Here is an 18,915-nt window from a genome sequence, read left to right on the forward strand (position 1 = left end):
AAACTGTTGTCTAGGGGAGCAAGATTGCCACTGTTTCAGTCTGCCCCTTAGTATCTTCTGTATTAATCTTGTCATGGGCAAAACTTCATGGAGTTATGTGTGGTGAGTCAGTTCCCTATCAGCAGGCTTGTGGGACCTGAGGTGTGAGTATCTGCAGACCCGGAGGAAGTGCGGGTTGGCAATGTGTGGACTGGCACGCCTGGAGTGGGAGCAGCTTCAGAGACCCCTTGGTGGGCAGCTGTATGTCTGTGACCTTCTCAAGGGGCAAGACAAGAACTCACCAGGAACTCTGTCTTTTCCTCCCTCTCCCCCTCCCTCAGGTGGTCTTTGCTTTGAATCAGACTCTCTTGCAGCAGGAGAGCCTCCGAGCAGGCAGTTTCCAGATCCCCTATACGACAGAAGACCTTATCAAGCATTACAACTGTGGGGACCTCAGCTCCATCATCTTCAACCATGACACTTCTCAAGTGAGTCTTGCCACTGCAGCCCTGGTACTACGCACATGTCCCCATAGTGCTAACCCCTGTCTCACGCTCGTCTCTCCTCAGGCAGACCCTTTGCAGGCAAGTGCCAAGGGCACGTAGCTGGCTTCCTGGTGCATCTGCTTTCCTGCGCCTCCTGTCCCAGGAGTCTGCACCACCTCACCCCTGTCTTGCTGCACGCAAGCAGCGAAGGCGCACCTGGCTTTCCCTTTTGAGCGAGTGCCGTGTTTGCTTTAGTGTCAAAGCTCTATGAGTTAATCCTTTACTTTCCTAAGGATCCTGTGGAAATACGCTAGCTTAGGTATGAGCAAACTTAGTGCCAAGAGAGAGCAGCAGCAGGCTCTTTTGTGCAAATAGCAACAGAGAAATGCACTCGTGACTTGGACGGTTGTGTAAGGCTGGGCAAGTTGCAGGCCTTTTAATGTCCCCTTTCAGTATGATTGTGTACTGTGGGCAAGGTCCAAAGAAGAGAAATGGAGTGAAACAAAGAAAAGATAGATTTAGACTGAATGTTAAGGAAAAGAAAACCTTCTGAGGCCTCACAGACTTGGTTTATGGAGACGGTTTCCTAAGCAGCACAGTGGAATGCAATGCTCTGATCTTTAAACCACAAGAAAATGCCCAGCAGGGACCAATTTGGCCTCTTTGGGCTGTTAGATTAGCTAACCTCAGACTGAGACATCAGGCCTCTCTATTCTTGTCCATGAGGTACTGCTTGGCAATTCGTGCACATCAATGAAAACATAGGCTCTAGCCTCACGGTGCTGAACAAGTGGGTGTTGGTACCTGGACTTTCCCTGCTGAATAACCATTTTCCTATGGCCTTTTAATATATACGGTGCAGTGCTGCAGAGCTGGAAATACTGTCATACTAACCCTTGCTTCTCTGGCACTGAGCTTTCTGTGCGTGTTGTTACCTTCGTGTCCTGCACACCCTTCAGCCTGCAGGTGCAGGCAACCTAGGTGTTAACACTGCTTAGCTTTTACACAGTGCACTTCATTCATAGATTTCAAAGGGCTTCTCAAAGGATACCAGCACTGTAAGAGTGTACTGATGCTGCATCACTATTCTGCTGGGGTGTTACAGACTGTAGACAGATGGCATTGCCTTGAGGTCCTTGGAGAGAACAGCTCGTGCCGAGACATGCATGTCTCTGAGGGAGCAAGTGCCCTTTACTTACATGAGGAGCTCCACTGCAGGGCACTCTCCCTCACAGCAGAGCTAAGTAGCAATAGCCAGCAACACTATCAGCTTATGTTTTTAAGCAGAACTTCTCTGTAAATTGTATTTGATCCCATGCTTGCCCAACAGATGACTCACTGCGCGCTAAGAACCCTTTGGAAACAGTTGGTAATAGTCTCTGAGTGGCTCCAGAGCTGCAGCCTTGCAACGGAAGGCACCTGGCTTAGTGGCTCTGTTCCCCAGCAGCCACCACTTTTAGACCCTTTCCTTAGCAATTCCCACAGCTGCAATGCCCAAAGGTACTTGTCAAGAAGCCAGGATGGGTGCAACTCCAGACTCACATTTCTCTCCAGTAGCAAGAGGTCAGGGTAGTGTGCAGCCACAGTTGTCCCTGGAGCCCCAGGGGAGGAAGCCAGCATTTTAAAAGATACTTTGAGGACAGGGGAACTGGAGGCGGTAATACTTTCTTTCCTGACAAAATCTGGCCCTCTTTCTTTTGGAAAGTTTGGGGATGTTTTGTTAACTAGTTCAAATTGCACAGTTATTCTTTGATGGCCTGAGGGGTCTGATACCAGTCAAACTCTCTTAGAAGAGTGTAATTATCGTTATAGTTATGTCATACCTATGGCAATTTGAGGAAGAGGTATGTAGCTAAAGATAGCCAGGGGCAAATATTTACTTTCTTCAGCCGAGCAATCAGGATTTGGGATCTACGGTGTGGCAAACTGAGAGTATTTGTTGACTTTGTGTCAAAAAAAATTCAGCTGGCTGGCTTGTGAAATGATATGTTGAGAGAAGTGAAGCACTATGAATTGTTAGAAGTTTGCTGAGTCATTTTTTTAGCTTTCTTTGGGTTTTGTCCTACTGGATGTGCCTTATGGGACAAGGTGATGGCCCCATTCAATGATGGAGCAAAATGCCTGTGCATGATGGCTGCCTGATGAAATAAATGCCCCTTTCATGAAGACTTTTTTTTTTTCTACTGTAGGTCCCAAATTTCATTAATGCTACACTTCCGGCCCATGAACGCATTACTGCCCAAGAGATAGACAGCTACTTCCGTCAGGAGCTCATCTACAAGCGAAATGAGCGAATGGGCAGGAGGGTGAAGGACCTGCTGGAAGAGTACCCAGACAAGAGTTTCTTCTTTGCATTTGGAGCTGGTATGTGATTGAGGTGCCCTTCAACCTAAACACATTCTTCCCACATCCATTAGAAGCTTTTTACCAATGCTTGCCTCTGTTTAAAGAAGGGTCAGTACTTCTACCATGGTGAACACAGAACACAGCTTTGCCCTGATAGTTTTACCGTAGTAGCAAAGCTTTTTCAGTGTAGGATAGTTTTTTTAGTTCAGTATGCAAAGAGCTCACAGTGTATGCGTTGATTGCAATGTTTACTAGTTACAGACTTATTTGTTATATGCAGAGCCAAAGATACTGAACCAACTACAGTGCATACACAAAAGAAACAGCTCTTAGACATACATGTTTATGCTCTGGCCAACCAAGACAGAAGAACAGGAGAAGTAAGGAGCTGAGATGAAAGGTATCAAGTCAGAGGTTGCACCAGTGCTTAAATAAACCTTTCAAGAACCCATCCAAAAGAATAACATGTCAAGATGGGTGAATCTAAGGGCTCAATGCAAGGGGAGAGGCAAGTCATACTTTCACCTTTCTCTTCCTGCTGCAGCTCCTTACCTCTTTCACTGCACTTCCACAACTACAAGGAAATTTTGTCTGCCACTGTTTTGGAGCAGAGCATTAGGCCCAGATGGGGAAAACCTACTCCATTTTCTTCCTTTTATCAGCCAGCAGGAATCCATAGGCACATCCATCAGCACATCCAACTCACATCCACACTTCAGACTAGGGCTGGGTGGAGCGTGTAAAGAGGTGGTTTGCCATGACTCCTGTCCTTTGTTCTAGCTCCAGAAAAGAGAAGAAGTGAGGATCAGTGTTTGAAAAGACAGGTGCTAATTCCCAGGAAAGTATTGCATCCTCTCCACCAGAGGGGAGAACTGAAACTGGTGTCAGGATCCATGTGATGTTTTCCTGTCTCCGTAGCTACTGCTTTAGTGAGGATGGAAGATCTAGACAAGGCAAGGAAAGTATTTACTTAAACACTCTAAAAGCATTGGTATTAGAAGTCTGTGAGAATCTCCTCACTTGCAGCAGGGCATTGTAGTTACAAACATCATAACAAGGGTCCTGTGTGTGAGGTCAGGGAGGTAATGAAAGGTGGCCAAATGTCTGTTCAGGCATGCTTGAAGACTGTAATGTGCTATCTTCTTGCAGTATTACTGCTCTGTGCCAACTCCCTGTCACAAAGGACAGTGAAGCAGGTGCAAGGTTATGTAGATTTTGGTCATGTCTGTCCATAAGCTACAATCGGGGCTTTACTGTACTCCACTGCTGATGTTGTTCTGATTGCGCATGTCCCTGCTGGACCGATGTTCCTGACCAGCACGTATGTCAGCCCTGAGTGCCAGCTGCATCAGTTGCAGGTAGCTAGTCTTCTGTCAGGAGCTAGTCACAGATGTTGGGGCTCCAGTAACTGGGTCACAACCGAGCGATGAGCAGCCCATGCAAACGGATGGATGTGGATGCAAGTGTCACTCTGAGTTTGCCCTGTTGCAGAAGCAGGATCCTTTGAGAGAAGAGAGCCTCTTACCCTCCTTGCATGCACACCCTGCACCCCAGCAGCTGCACTGGACAAATCACATGTCTTAAAGATGCTTTTGTGTCATTTGTCTCCCCTCCCATCAATTTCCTTCTCTTCCCACTCTTCTGCCCCAGATTGTCTTCGTTGTCATTACTGTGCACAGCTCTGCCCCAGAGTCCAGAAGCACTGTCTCTTGTCCTCAACCTCCATGGTAGTCCTAAAACCCTTCCCAGGCTTTCTGGATTCTTGCGTTCCTCCTTCCTCTTATTTTCCCAGTTGCCTTCTTGTTTGTCCCCTGGTTGCCTCTTCTAGTAGAGCAGAGTTAGGATTCACCCAGCACTGCTCTACTGCAGCGCTGCCTGGAGCTTTGGGCCTATACGAACACCCTTGATGTATGGCTTATGTGCACATGGCTTGATCTCCAAGCACCAGGCCCGCTCTTCTCATGCTTTTCCATCATACTTTTGAATCCAGAAAGGTTCCCTGTCTTCTCTGGGGACTCTAGATTGACTTTGAAATTGTCTCTAATTACACTCTGGCTTTGACACCAGTCCCAGCCTCTGTTCTCATCTGCTCTTTCAAATAGCTCTGCTCAAAGGACAGTGCCAGCCTCCCACTTTTAGCAGCACAGTTCCTCATTATCCCCCTGTTTGACTGCATGGGGTTTTTTTTTTTTCCTCTTTTTGATTTGTTTCATATTAATTGTCTAAATGAGATAAGTAACATCACAGGATATAATGCAGAAAACAGATTCATTTCTACACAGTTCTGAGTTTTTCTGAGTGCACATTACAAACACGAGTGCAGGCTTTTATTGTTTTCCAGCAGCCTAATTTAGCCTTTTGCTTATCCAGATTGATGTATGTGATACATAATTATGTAGAAGATTTATTTTTATGCCAGCAAGCAGTGAAGGTGAACAAATATCTTGTGTTCAGTTTTGAGCATTGCTTGAGTATTGTACTGTTGCCAATTACTGGAAAAGGGTTCCCGGAAAGTGCTTGCACAAAGCCGGTTAGAATGAGCTCCAGCAGAAGGTAGAAGAGGAGAAAAAGAAAGGCTATAGGAATGGGACTAAATCACCACTTCATTGTGGTTTTCCCTCTTCTGGCCACCAGTGAAAAAAGTATCTCCCAGCAGTGGCTGATAAACTGCAGGACGAGGTTGTGCTAAAATGGTAGTAGGATATCGAAGGGTCTCCAGGTTAGAAGAGGGAGCAGACTTTTAGTTCTTTCTTTCTAGATTTTTTTCACCCTGTGCTTTTTATTTTTAAAAGGGCTAGGCTTTTCATAAGGAAAATTCAGTTTTTTCCATTAACGAAACACCACTGAAAAAACAGTTTTATCGTCAATTTTATCCCAACAAGGTCATGGTCTGTGGGTGACTGCAGTATTACAAGAACCCACTTTTGTTATTTAAACTACTCTTTGTATTTTTACTTTAAATGGGGGAAAATCGGAAAAGATTGATGATTTATTTTATATTCCAAGTGGATTTATGTGGTTTAGAGATGTGTAACACCTTGTGCAGAAAAAGCTCATATCTCTTTCCAAGTCTTGATACAGCTGCATGTCTGTAGGTGTTGGTTTCTTACATGGAATGATGTAGTAATTTGGACTGCAATATATTTGATCATTAGATCCAGCGTACTTTATCCTTTTACTATGTTTTAACAGATCAGACAAACTCCCCCTATATTCTGTTGAAAAAGTTTCACAGTCAGAGCTCATTTCTGGAACTATTTTTGTTTGGAAGTAATTTAAGCTTACACAAAAGTGGAGAGGAAAAAGATAACAGATTTTGCTGAAACTATCCAGAAAGCTTTGCTTCTGGACAAAGTGCAAATATGGCAAGTTTCAAGCCAAAGTAAGTCTGTTTGATGGAATTAAAGGAAAGTATGGGAAGAGATAGATGGTAATGCCAGCAGCATTCCACTAGGTTCAGTAAGGATTTTATCTTAATTGTGGACAGGCCTTTTTGTATGGCAGCACTAGAGTTACAAGCCAGACCTACTTCCTGTTGCCAGTGGAAGAACTTGTGAAGCAAAGCCCAGCTGTAATCTTTCACAAGCAGTCTTCCTTCTATATGTGTTTTTAATTTCTCTGAACTCTAAGTAGAGCGTTCAGGATCTGAATGCTAAGTGATGGCGCATGTAACTCCATAGACAGCCAGCTAGATAACGCTGTAAGTTTCTGGTTCGTCTAAGGGGTGCACATTGACGTAGAGAGGGCGGCATTGTCCTACTGCACTGTGGAGAGTTTTACCAGTTATACAGGTCTTACAAGGGTGCTGCCTACTAGCTAAACCTTTACAGAATCATGGGATAGTTAAGGCTGACAGGCATCTCTGGAGATCCACCCGTGCTCTGAGCAGGATCATACAGAGCAGTTTGCCTAGGACTGAGTCTGGTCAGGTTCTGAGTATCTGCAAGGAGGGTGACTCCACAATCTCTCCAGGCAACCTATTCTAGTGTTTAACCACTCTCACAGTAAAGAAGCTTTTTCTTATGTTTAAGTGGGACTTTCTGTATATCAATTTGTGTTTGTTGCCTCTTGTCCTTTCATGGGACACCACTGAGAAAAGTACTGCTCCGTCTATTTTACAGCCTCCTGTCAGGTATTTATACATTGATTGTACTCCCCTGAGCCTTCTCTTCAGAATGAACAGTCCCAGCTTTCTCAGCCCCTCCTTGTATGACAGATGCTCTAATTGTTCATCATCTGTGTTGCCTTTGCTGGACTCTCTCTAGTATGTCCACATCTCTTTTGAACTGGGGATCCCAGAGCTAGACACTGGACCCAGATATATGTCACCAGGGCTGAGGGGCAGGGAAGGATCACCTCCCTCAATCTGCTGGCAGCGCTCCTAACACAGTCCACGAAGCCATTGGCCTTCTTTGCCACAAGGGCACATTGCTGGCTCAAGGTCAACTTGATGTCCACCAGGACGCCACATCTTTTTCTGTCAAGCTGCTCCTCAGCCAGTTGGTGCCCAGCCTAGCCTGTTGCCTGGAGCTGTTCCTGCCCAGGTGCAGGACTTGGTTTGCTGAGCTTCATGAGACAAGATTCCCTTATCATAAATCCATACTGACCAGTCCCAGTCATCTGCTTTCCCCTAACACATTTGGAAATGGTTTGCAGGATAATTTGCTCCATCACCTTCCCCAGGAATAGAGATGTGGCTGAGCAGTTTGTAGTTCCCCAGATCCTTCTTCTTGCCCTTCTTGAGGATAGGAGCAATACTTGCTTTCTTCCAGTTCTCAGGGACCTTCTCCAGTTGCTACGACCTTTTAAAAATAATTGAGAGTAGCCTCGCAGTGACATTGACAAGCTCCCACAGTTCCTGTGGGTGTATCCTATTGGAACTTGTACATGTCTGGTCTGGTTGAATGTTCCTTAACCTGATCCTTCTCTACCCAGGGTGAACCTTCTTTTCCCTGGACTTTCCCTCTAGTCATAGAAACCTGAGATTCCTGAAGGCTGGTTTTACCAGTAAAGAAGGTGACAATGGCACTGAGTACCTTGGCATTTTCCATATTCTTTGTCACCAGGTCTGCCCCATTCAGCACTGCACTGACATTTATCTAGTCTACATTTTACTGCTGAGGTATCAACAGAAGCATTCCTTGTTTGCCTTGATTTCAATCTGGTTTCTCACCAGATTCAACTCTAGATGGGCTTTCCTTACGCATGGTCACTCTTATTCCAGGATGAGCATGGCTTGTTTCCTTTAGCTTACTTACGGTTTCTGTTGAAGGAGCTAAAGAATGAGGCGGGGGGGCGGGGGGAAGAGTGGTGGTTTGTTTTTTTTTTTTTAATGCAGGAGTGGCATGCACTTAGTGGCATGAGATCCTGACTTTATTATGACAGGCAAGGCCTCAAGTGAAGCCAGGGTTTCTAGGAGCCAAGTTTAAATTCCCTCCAGTCTCTTCTGCCTCTTTGAACAGCTGAAAAACTCCACAAGTGCCAGCTCATGAATAAGAATTATAGAGGGATCTAAGATGCCTTATATCCCTGTGGAGAAAATGACTGACTTCACTGAGACACACTGGCTGATGTGACAACTTCAGAAGCTGGTCCTCTTAATCTTGTAAACACTGGCAAATTCTTTTTTCTCTCAGAGCTCTTTTTTCTTTGCTGCTCCTGCATCATTCTGAGGCTTTAAAGTATAGTGGATGTCGGCAAGCCACCATTAACACTAAGAAAAGAAGGATGATGGTGAAAACTTCTTCAGCTACCATTTCTTCTAATTACTAAAGGAAATAATGAATATATTTATTTAGCATTACTCAGACTGTATGGATTCAAACCTCCAGGGACTGGCTGGTCTTTATGCCCCTGCCCCCCACAAGACCTCCCAGAAAGAAGAATTGAATGATGAACCAATATCCAAATTAGCAATTAATCTAAGAGCTCCGGATCTTAGTTGTCTTCCTCCCAGCAGCTGAGTCAACTGATACTCGCTAAACTAAAATTAACTCTTGGATGGTTGACATGTGATCAAACGACATGGAGAAGAAAGATTTGGACATCACTGTAGATTGGACAAAGGACTTGTCAGATTTGAAATGTGTAATGAGGAAGTTCATGAAAAATCCACAAGAAGCTGAATCTTGGCAGATCCTGGAAGAGGACACAAAGAGGGAGGCAGGAAGATATAATGATAAAACAGATTAAATGAGTCTTGTGGGGCCACCTCACTTCTCCCTAGGCACAATGGGCTTGCTGAGTGCCTGCTTGCTGCTTCTGTCTCTGGAATGCAGCACCATTTTAGCCAATTTGGGTGGGAAGAAAGGCTGAGTCCCTGAAGGTGTGCCTGTACCTCTGTAATCTGAGAATGCCAGATACAACCCAGCAGCTTTGAGACTGTTTTCCTTAGTAGCCTCTTTGAGTCTGCAGAATGCTAATGACAGGGTTTATTAGAACAACAACCCCCGAAGGGGATAGATAATGTGTGGAGGCAGGACCCACATCCAAAGCCCCAGGGTTCACATGAAGGGCACTCCTCCTGACATCTCTGACACATGAAATGAGGAAAGCTTTGCACTTCTGTATCAGAGGCAGGAAACTCTGTTCCAGGGTATTAGTGCAACTGTCAAAATCAGCCAGGTCAAGCAGCTGTGTGCTCTTTCTGCTCAGGTACCATCAGCTTCTTATCTGTGCTGGGGTCTACCCATTGCTACCTTTATTGGGCAGCTACAGTAGGAAAACTTCCATCTTACAATGTATGTTTTAAGCTAGTGGGATTTCAACCCTTAATACCTTTTTTCTGGAAAAGAAGCAGTGGTGTGGAATGGGAGCAGGTCCAGCAGCAGAGCTGGCTGGCTGTGAGTACTGCAGCTCAGGCATAGCACTGGTACTTCCTTCCCTTACTGGTAGCATAACGCTGGCTGCTAGCATAGTCAGAGACCTACGTGAGGGTGTCCTTGCCTAATGAGCCTAGGACTTCAACAGTGGAAAACTCTCAGCAAATGCCAGTGCAGATGGAGCCCCAGTGGCTAAGGCTGCCTGAACAGAAGCTGTTTCTTTTAACTCAGTTTTTACAAATAAGTGATATGGAGTTGTAAACTTTTTCCTTATGTTAACTTTGCTATAAACTTGGCCTTATAATCTGTGGAAAACTTTATTCTAGCTTCAATTTGTGTAGTTATCAAGAGGTTTGACTTTGCCCAAAGGTAACAATGGGAATCCCCAGGACCAGAAAATACTCAGATCATACATTTAAGAGACCTGGTTTTTGACAGAACCTGGTAGATAAGAGTGTCTTGTTGTCTTTCACAAGAAAAATGCCTTCATTTTGACTCATGCAAATTGTAGCTTCATATGGTTCTTTTCCATGGTATTAGGCAATTTTTCCCATGGTGTGTAAGGCCTTCATCATCAACTATTTTAAGAAGGATTTCATGTTTACATGATTCTGTTATAAACAAATGTGGAAAATGAATCCTAGTAATTCCATATAGGTGAGTTAATTAGCAAAGCACATCACTTTTAAAGAAATTGGAATGCAGGTTTGAGGCACTTCCTTTAAGCCTCTCCATGTCTAGTGAAAATATGTTCTTGGGTATAGAGAATGTCAGTGTTCCACAGTCCTGCCCACCTGATTTTCCCCTTTGATTTGAGAATGGTGAAGTACGATCCATGAAGATTTTATACTAAAAAAGAGATTTGAAGGAAATAATGTTTTTTGAAGACACACACTTCTCCTGGCCTCAGTGGAGTAAAACCTCAAGTTCAATGTATATGGGGTAATATTTTGTCTAACAGGTAATCACAGGAAGGAGTACATTTGGAAGTCTGCAGTCTCAAAAAGATTGGAAGACACGGGAGGGCTGCTTGCAGGGGATTTGACCTACATGTATGCAGAAGTATTGTAATGCAACATCCTTCTACTCCAGCACTTAACGTGAATTTGGGGAATCTTAAGTTGACTTACAATACCCCAGGGCTTCCCCTATCCCCTTCAATTTTTGTCATTTCCTTCTCCCAGCAGCATTAGATTTGTAAGAGTACCATGCTCTTGGTCCTTTGATTTGTGTTCTGGTACCTGAGTTTTGCCTGACTTGGAAATGGCTTTAGAAGCAAGAAGATTTTATTAGACTTAGTGTTTTCTGTTTGAGGAACTGTTTTAACTTAGGTGGCAAATCAGGAATCCCAGCTACTTTCTCAATGATGCCTGTTTTCCATATGTTGTTTGGATTATATAGTGTAACTGCACAGGACTTCCTCCCTCTGATTCTGGGAGAAGTAAAGTGTGAGTTCACCCCACCTGGGTGCAAGGTGCTCATGCTTGAAAGCAGTGTCTTCCTCTTGAACAGCATGTACAGAAAGCATGCACCTAAAGGAAGCTGTAACTTAGTTGATTTTATCATCCACTTTCCTTCTTTTGCTTTGGATCATATTAAATATTTTGTCTAGCTTTTTTCCGCCATAGTTTTACTAACTGGGTTAAAATGACTTGTTCTGCATCCCAATGTGTACTTAAAAAGGATAACCATGTGTATGTGTGAGGCAAAGTCATGAAATTTGCCCCTGGATTTCTGAGCACCAAGTACAGGTTTCTTCAAGGGTGCTCAGTTCAGAATGTTTTCCACTGCTGGTGTTGTCAGCCCATATAGGAAGTCCCCTGCAGTTTTGCACAGGATCTTTTGCAAACAAATGTCAGTATTAACTTGGTTACACAAAGCTGGGGGCTCACTCTGTGCTTGCTATGGTGTGACTGCCTCTGCCAGTAAGCCATGGTTAGGGTTATCTTTCTCTGTTCACTTAGTACTGTATGGGAGCAGAGCAAGGTCATTTTGTGATATGTGTGAAAAATGGACTTTGCCTGTCACTCACAGAGCATGAGCTGTCTCTTGTCATTGTGCCAAAAGGTTAAACTAAGTAGAGATTTGGGGATAGAGAGAAGCATCCTTTTCTTTCCATAGGTTTGCTTCTGTTTCACTCATTTCACCTCCTTTCAGGCAGTAACAGACCATGGAGTAGGATGAAGATTCCTCTGTAACGGTTCTTGCCTGTGGGGACAGTGTGGTGAGGGTACCACATGAATACTTTCTGTGTCTCCATTTTCAGTCATTGTGTTCTAAAAGCTGTGTCTTCCAGGAACTCATTTTAGCTTCATCAGGTACCTGATGTCAATAAGGATCACGTTACATGAATTTATCCATATAATTCTTGGAAGCAGTCTAAGAAGAATGATAGGACATGATCATTGCCATGGGCATTTCCTGCAGTTTCTAAAATAACTGTAAGATCTGTACCTCTGAAATGTTCTTGAAAATATTTGTTTCAGTGACCATAGAGTCTCTGGCACCAAAAGCCCATCTGAGAACTCCCAGTACAGTCAGAGATAAACATCCTGCTTTATGATGTCGCCAGTGGCTACAATCGTTTGTGCTATTTTGTGGTTGTACTGTTATGATCACGTGCTGTAGCTGTTCCCACCACTTCCTGGAGGTCAGCAGTCCAGATTAGGTTTCCTACCAAACATTTTTGTTTCTTTACACATATGTGTAGTGATTCTTTGTCTTGGGATATTTGTAGATGGTGAGGTCCTAGCATGTCTGTGGGGCAGATGGAAGTGCTATCTTTCTACCAAGGAAAACATAGCAGACATAAAGAATTATGTGGGCTTGAGGGTTTCCTTTTACATGACTCTATAAGAGAAGGTCAAAGAAATTTGTGTGTCAGTTTGGAATGGTGGATTTTGTAGAAATTCAGAGGGGAACATAATTTTCTTCAGTCTTAAAATATTGCTTGTAATATAAAAGTTCAGGAACAGAAACAGAACTTCTGTTGTGTAGTATTTCCTTGTTCATTTTGCTAGATGCAGAAAATTTTCAGCCTCATGATGGCTCAAATTTCGGTTCGAGAGCCTCTGCTGAAAGCCACAGTCCTGGCACAGTTACCTAGATATAAACACCTCTATGTGCACTGGCAGTAACAGCTGCGAACAGGACATATGGGTTTCATGGCAATAGTAGTAGTCTCTGTTCTGTAAAATTGGGTATCGCTGCTGAGGAAGGTCAGGAGCGCTCAATGCATGTCCGGGTGCGTGGTACTTGTCTGCCAGTGCATGTTAGTCAAACAGCATTGTTGTTTGATCGTATTGCCTGTTGCGGTCCCTGCATGCCATCTCCTTTCAGTACAGATTAAAGGCTGGGGTCTTATTTACTCTCCAGTAGAGTGCATGGCTGAGCTGGTGCAGACAACAGCTTCTTAGTTTCTCTTTGAGCTTGAACACAGAAGAACAGAGATTCATGGCTCCCCACCCCCTGCCAGAGTAAATTGACCTCTTGGAGGCATCTCTTCACCTAGTGGTGTGAAGGATAATGCAGGGCTGTGTACAGAAAGAAAAGAACAGGCCTTCTGATAGGACGGGGCCCGGGGCTTTTCTTTTGGGGGGCATTCAAGTGTGTTAGGCTAAAATAGAAAACAGGTGAAAGAGGCCTACTCCCTGTCATGTGACTTTGGGCTAAGTCTCACTTGCAGCGTAGCTACTTGATGTTAAAACTTGGAGAGTGAATCTTTCTCATGTTTCTTAAAGTTGCTTTTGGTGATCAGGTCTTCTCACACACCACTGAGCTCTTTCTGTGATGGTTCCCAGAAAAGAGGCAAAAGTGCTGACTCTAGAGAGGCTCCTGGTGGGGTCTTGTACCTCAAACCCTCACCCTTCTGTCTTTTTTTCATTCTGCACCTAGCTCAGGTGAGCCTGTAGGTCCTCTGGGCCCCAGACCAGCTCTGTCTCATGGAGCACACATGGCCCACCTTTTGAATAGCAAACACTGACATCTCCTAATCCTTTTATGTACTTAGCCTCAGTGGCTCCTGATTGATCACATCTTGTGAACAATCTAATATCACCTGCCTGTTTGTATTTGTATGCATCTGTTTTACACATATCTATTCATTAGCACACCATTTTTCTTTCACGTGCAGACATAACTCATTGTAATGGCAACAATGAGCAAAGGCTCCCTGTGAAGGCCTGTACATGTGACTGTGATGTAAAAGATATTCTTATTGCTTCATCAAATTAGAAAGAAGGTTAAGGCCCAGCTTCAGAAAATCACTCAAGCAGGTTGACTGATTGAAATGGGATTCATCCATGTGCTACAGTAATTGCCTACATCCCAGTCTAAATCACTGCTCTGAGCAAGGGTAACTGAAGATTGACAGGCGGTAGTGCGTTTGATGGTGTGATGTGAGCAGCTATTCCACCACCACTCTTGAAATGCATGAGACTGTAAGCTCTTAAATGGGCACAAAGAAAATGATTTTAACACTGTAGATTGCCCGATAGATTGCTTATCTTTATGTCTTGTCCCTTTCCGCCTGAAGGACTTGGATTAGGAAAATACTGAATTCAGAGCCTTGGCACTGCTTTTCACTGCTGAGGATGGGACTCAGCTCATCCAACATTGCCTGTATGAGATGGATAGCTACTCTGAATTTGCTCTATACACTGCCCCTATTCTCATCCATAGAGAGGTGCTTCTCTAAAAGTCTCACTCTGTGGATCACCCTTTGGAAGCACCCCTTCCTCTGCTGTCTGGAGGCAAGGGAGGAGGAGTGAATCCCCTTTCCCCTTCCCTTTGACCATCTCTCTCCTCTGTGTTCAAGGTGAGAGACAGCAACTAGGTCTGGCACCTTATATACCTAATGCTGGCCTTCCAGTAGCTAATTTTACTCAATTACAGTGTTCAGTTACAGCCATCCCTGTTCCCTGCTGCATCTGGTCTTTTTGCTGACATGAGGAAATTCTCAGTTAACTTAACTGCACCTGGGGCTGAAGCATGGGCAAGCAACAGATGCCCACAGTATTAGGTTAGGTCCACATAATGGTCAAGCTTTACCCTTTCTGAATTCAAAAGTTAGGCTGAGGAGCAGGGGGAAAATCCAGTTACTAGGAAAGAAAATATGGTACCCAGTGGGTATGTACTGCAGTGTTTGGTGAAAAAGTTTCATTTGAGCTAGATCTGTTTGTGTTCTTAGGCTCTTGGGGAAACGTCATCTTCATAAATGTCTATGCTCAAAAATTATACCATCCAACCGTCATACCTTAAGCTGGTAGTTCATCAGCCCTTTGCTGTTGTGGCATGAGAAACTGGAATTTTGTGCTCCTATTCATTGAATTCATTTTGGAATAAAAATCATAAATCCCTTTGGTTTAGTCCCCTGTTAATATTGTCATCATTGGACTTCTTTTTCTATCTCCTTGCTTTTCCTGGCTACTAGAATCATTCTGGTACTTTTATTCCCATGTATTTATAAAGCATATTAGCAGAAAACAGTTTTTCTGAAGTTACTTGTCAGTTTTAGCACTGCTTACATCTACAGAGGCAAGGGAGCACTCTAATTTGCTCCAGCCCAATTTTAATTAATGTAGGCTGCTAAATGCACAAACGTTTTCAAGAAAGCTAGATCTATGAGGGACTGTGCAAGCCCTCTGTTGTCCATCTGCTTCTCAGCAGCCTTGTCTGATGAGGTGTTAGAGTGATGGTGGAAGTCAGTCAGCACACAGAGCATACAGTCCTCCAGGAATAACTCATGCACCCTTTGAGTAGTCATTTATTCACTATGATGCCAAATTATGGGCTGACCAGCCAGCACATCTGTCTGAAAATGGAATGGGTACATAAATCACAGAATTAGGGCAAAGCTAGCTAAGTCCTTCTGAAACTTTTGCCAGCACGACTGAAGTGGAGTTTCTGTTCCCAGTGGCTTATACTGAAGGAATGAAAGGGGTTGATCTAAATAATTGGCTTTCAGAGCTATTTTCCATTCTCTGCAGCTGGATGAGTCTTAGTAATTTAAAAATTGTTAATGATGTTGACTGACATCTCTAGATAGTGCCTTTATGATGACAAAGGATGTTAAAATGATGCACACATTGCGGACAGATTCTGCTCTGGTTTGCACCACAACCAGTTGTAGACTCGGTGCTGCTCCTGAACAGGTGTCTCCCAACTTCATCTCTTTCTGCCCCAAGAAATCCACAGTGGCCTGATAATGCAACAGCCTGCAGGACCAGAGTAATTTCAATCACATCTGCATTTTAGAAAGGCAGAACATGGTAACTGAAGTAACCTTGGGAAAGTTCAGCAATCATTCATTAGAGATCCTGTGTTTCTGGTGCATGCTGGTGAGGAGTGATAAAGCACTGCCTGCCCTGAGTGTGGCATGCCTCCTATGATGAGGAACGACTTTGTTGTTCTCTCTCTTTCCCTGTGCTCCTTGAGTTCTGATGTCATTTTTCTCTTAACTGCAGGTCACTTCATGGGCAACAACACAGTGATTGATGTTTTGAGGAGAGAAGGGTACGAGGTAGAACACACTCCAGCTGGACAAGCCATCAACAAGTAATGCATGCTTTTATCTAGCTGAGCAGCCATTGAGAGGGTGGGTTTGTAAACAATCATGAAGAGGTAGTGGCAGCTGGAACTATACCTAACAGTGAGCTGGGCTCCCTCTCTCCTCCCCAGCAGTTTGCTTTTCTCTTCCATGAGCCAATTTGGAAACAGGATTTTATTTGGTTTGGGTTTTTTAGTGTTTTGTTTGGGTGGTTTTTTTGTTGGTTTTTTGTTTTGGTTTGTTTTTATTTAAATAAAATAAAAATATTTCCCCCCCTGAAAGTTTTAAACTCTTACACTAACAGCCATGCAGTATGCATGCTGGTTCATCAGATCTGGATGCTTTCTCATACTACATAGGCTTCCAGGCTCTTCCTTCCTCCCTTTTAAGTGGTTGACTGCCCTGCCTTTTAACACTCTCCTTCTCTTACACTGCTATTTTTGATTCTTTCTGATTACTCTCTCTCAGCCTAGAATCTTACTGCCTAGAGTCCACCCAGCCTCTTTGCCAGCTGTCCCCATGACTGATTGCTGTCATGTCCCCTGCTCTCTTGTGCATTTTTAAGCCAAGGTACTTGCTGTTTTGGTTCATCTTGCATCTGTCCTTTGGGATATACCTTTACTGCCTCTTTTTCTCTCTCACTGGGTGCCTTTATCCATCTCTGTGGTTTCAGTAACTACAGCATGCCAAACAATCTCCTCCACACTCTGCTGAGAATTACACGTGCTCTTGACTCACCTCTTCCTGGACTTCTTGCCACCAGATTAGGCTCTGCAATCCTTGTCTCTCCCTTCTCCAGACTCTTGTCAAACATATGTGCAGGTCAACCAGGGGATCAGGCCCAGCCAGCATGGGTTCATGAAAGGCAGGTCCTGCTTGACCAACCTGATCTCCTTTTATGACCTGGTGACACGCCTGGTAGATGAAGGAAAGGCTGTGGATGTCATTTACCTGGACTTTAGCAAAGCTTTTGACACCGTCTCCCACAATATTCTCCTTGGGAAGCTGGCAGCTCATGGCTTGGATGGGCATAGTCTTTGCTGGGTAAAAAACTGGTTGGGTGGCCGAGCCCAGAGAGTAGTGGTGAATGGAGTTAAGTCCAGTTGGCAGCCGGTCACGAGCAGTGTTCCCCAGGGCTCTGTTTTGGGGCCAGCCTTGTTTAATATCTTTATCGATGATCTGGATGAGGGGATTGAGTGCACCCTCAGTAAATTTGCAGACGACACCAAACTGGGTGGGAGTGTCGATCTGCTGGAGGGTAGGATGGCCCTGCAGAGGGACCTGGACAGGCTGGACCCATGGGCCGAGGCCAACTGTATGAGGTTTAACAAGGCCAAGTGTCGGGTCCTACACTTCAGTCACAACAACCCCATGCAGCGCTACAGGCTTGGGGAAGAGTGGCTGGAAAGCTGCCTGGCTGAAAAGGACCTGGGGGTGTTGGTCGACAGCCAGCTGAACATGAGCCAGCAGTGTGCCCAGGCGGCCAAGAAGGCCAACAGCATCCTGGCTTGTATCAGGAATAGTGTGGCCGGCAGGAGCAGGGAGGTGATTGTTCCCCTGTACTTGGCGATGGTGAGGCCGCACCTGGAATACTGTGTCCGGTTTTGGGCCCCTCACTACAAGAAAGACATTGAGGTGCTGGAGCGTGTCCAGAGAAGGGCAATGAAGCTGGTGAAGGGTCTGGAGCACAAGTCTTATGAGGAGCAGCTGAGGGAACTGGGATTGTTTAGCCTGGAGAAGAGGAGGCTGAGGGGAGACCTTATCGCTCTCTACAACTACCTGAAAGGAGGTTGTAGTGAGGTGGGTGTTGGTCTCTTCTTCCAAGTAGTTAGCGATAGGACTAGAGGAAATGGGCTTAAGCTGCGCCAGGGGAGGTTTAGGTTGGAAATTAGGAAAAATTTCTTTACGGAAAGGGTGGTCAAGAATTGGACCAGGCTGTCCAGAGAGGCGGTGGAGTCCCCATCCCTGGAAGTGTTCAAAACACGGGTAGATGTGGCACTTAGGGACATGGTTTAGTCTAGTCTACCCTTGATTGGCTTAGAGTAGACTTGGTAGTGTGGGTTAATGGTTGGACTGGATGATCTTAAAGGTCTTTTCCAACCTAAACAATTCTATGATTCTATGATATGCTCTTGTATCTCTCACATATCCCCACTCTTCCTTATAGTCACTGCTAAAATACCACAGTGGAAAAAAGGTTTGTTCCCAATTATGGTACTGTTTCCAGTTTATCCTCTGTGCCAGGCATGCTGTCCCTCACTGCTTACATCTCTGTTCCTCTTCCCCCACATTCCTGATATAGGTCTTTCAGGCAGGACAATCACCTTTTGTGCAAGGGGCACAATGCAGAGTCTTGGTCCTGTGCCAGGGGCTCCACAGATGTGGTGCAAAATAATGACGTGTTTTTCTCATTCTTTGGTTGCTTCACCTTTCTCTTTGCACCACTTTGCTGCCTTTTTCAGACCATAAGATTCAAACTCTGGCAGGTCGTGGTTTTGCTATGATTCTTGACATCGACATACATCATTAATTCTCCTTGCACTGAAACAAACTGAGCCAAGACTCATCCCCATGAGTACATGAATGCAACCCCTAAGGCTGTTGTCACCAATGGGCAGGTAGCCTGACATGGAGAAGCCCCCTGTGCTTAAGCACAAGACTTAATGATCCTGTAACACTTAAGTCATGGTAAGCAATCCAGTGTATCAGTGTTTATGGGAATAATAAAAAACCTGCC

General features: G+C 44.6%; 1 protein-coding gene across 2 annotated transcripts in view; it reads left to right on the forward strand.

The window, feature by feature from the left end:
• TRABD2A (TraB domain containing 2A) overlaps positions 1–18,915 on the forward strand; it is an 84,800-nt gene that overhangs the window by 56,774 nt on the left and 9,111 nt on the right. For both annotated transcript variants that reach the window (XM_075726981.1, XM_075726982.1), the window contains exons 3-5: positions 321–467; positions 2,654–2,828; positions 16,096–16,186. In XM_075726981.1, the coding sequence (XP_075583096.1) occupies positions 321–467; positions 2,654–2,828; positions 16,096–16,186 (413 nt within the window). The remainder of the gene's footprint in view (positions 1–320; positions 468–2,653; positions 2,829–16,095; positions 16,187–18,915) is intronic.

The sequence above is a fragment of the Pelecanus crispus genome, chromosome Z (assembly GCF_030463565.1).
Source record: "Pelecanus crispus isolate bPelCri1 chromosome Z, bPelCri1.pri, whole genome shotgun sequence".
Classification (NCBI taxonomy): Eukaryota; Metazoa; Chordata; class Aves; order Pelecaniformes; family Pelecanidae; genus Pelecanus; species Pelecanus crispus.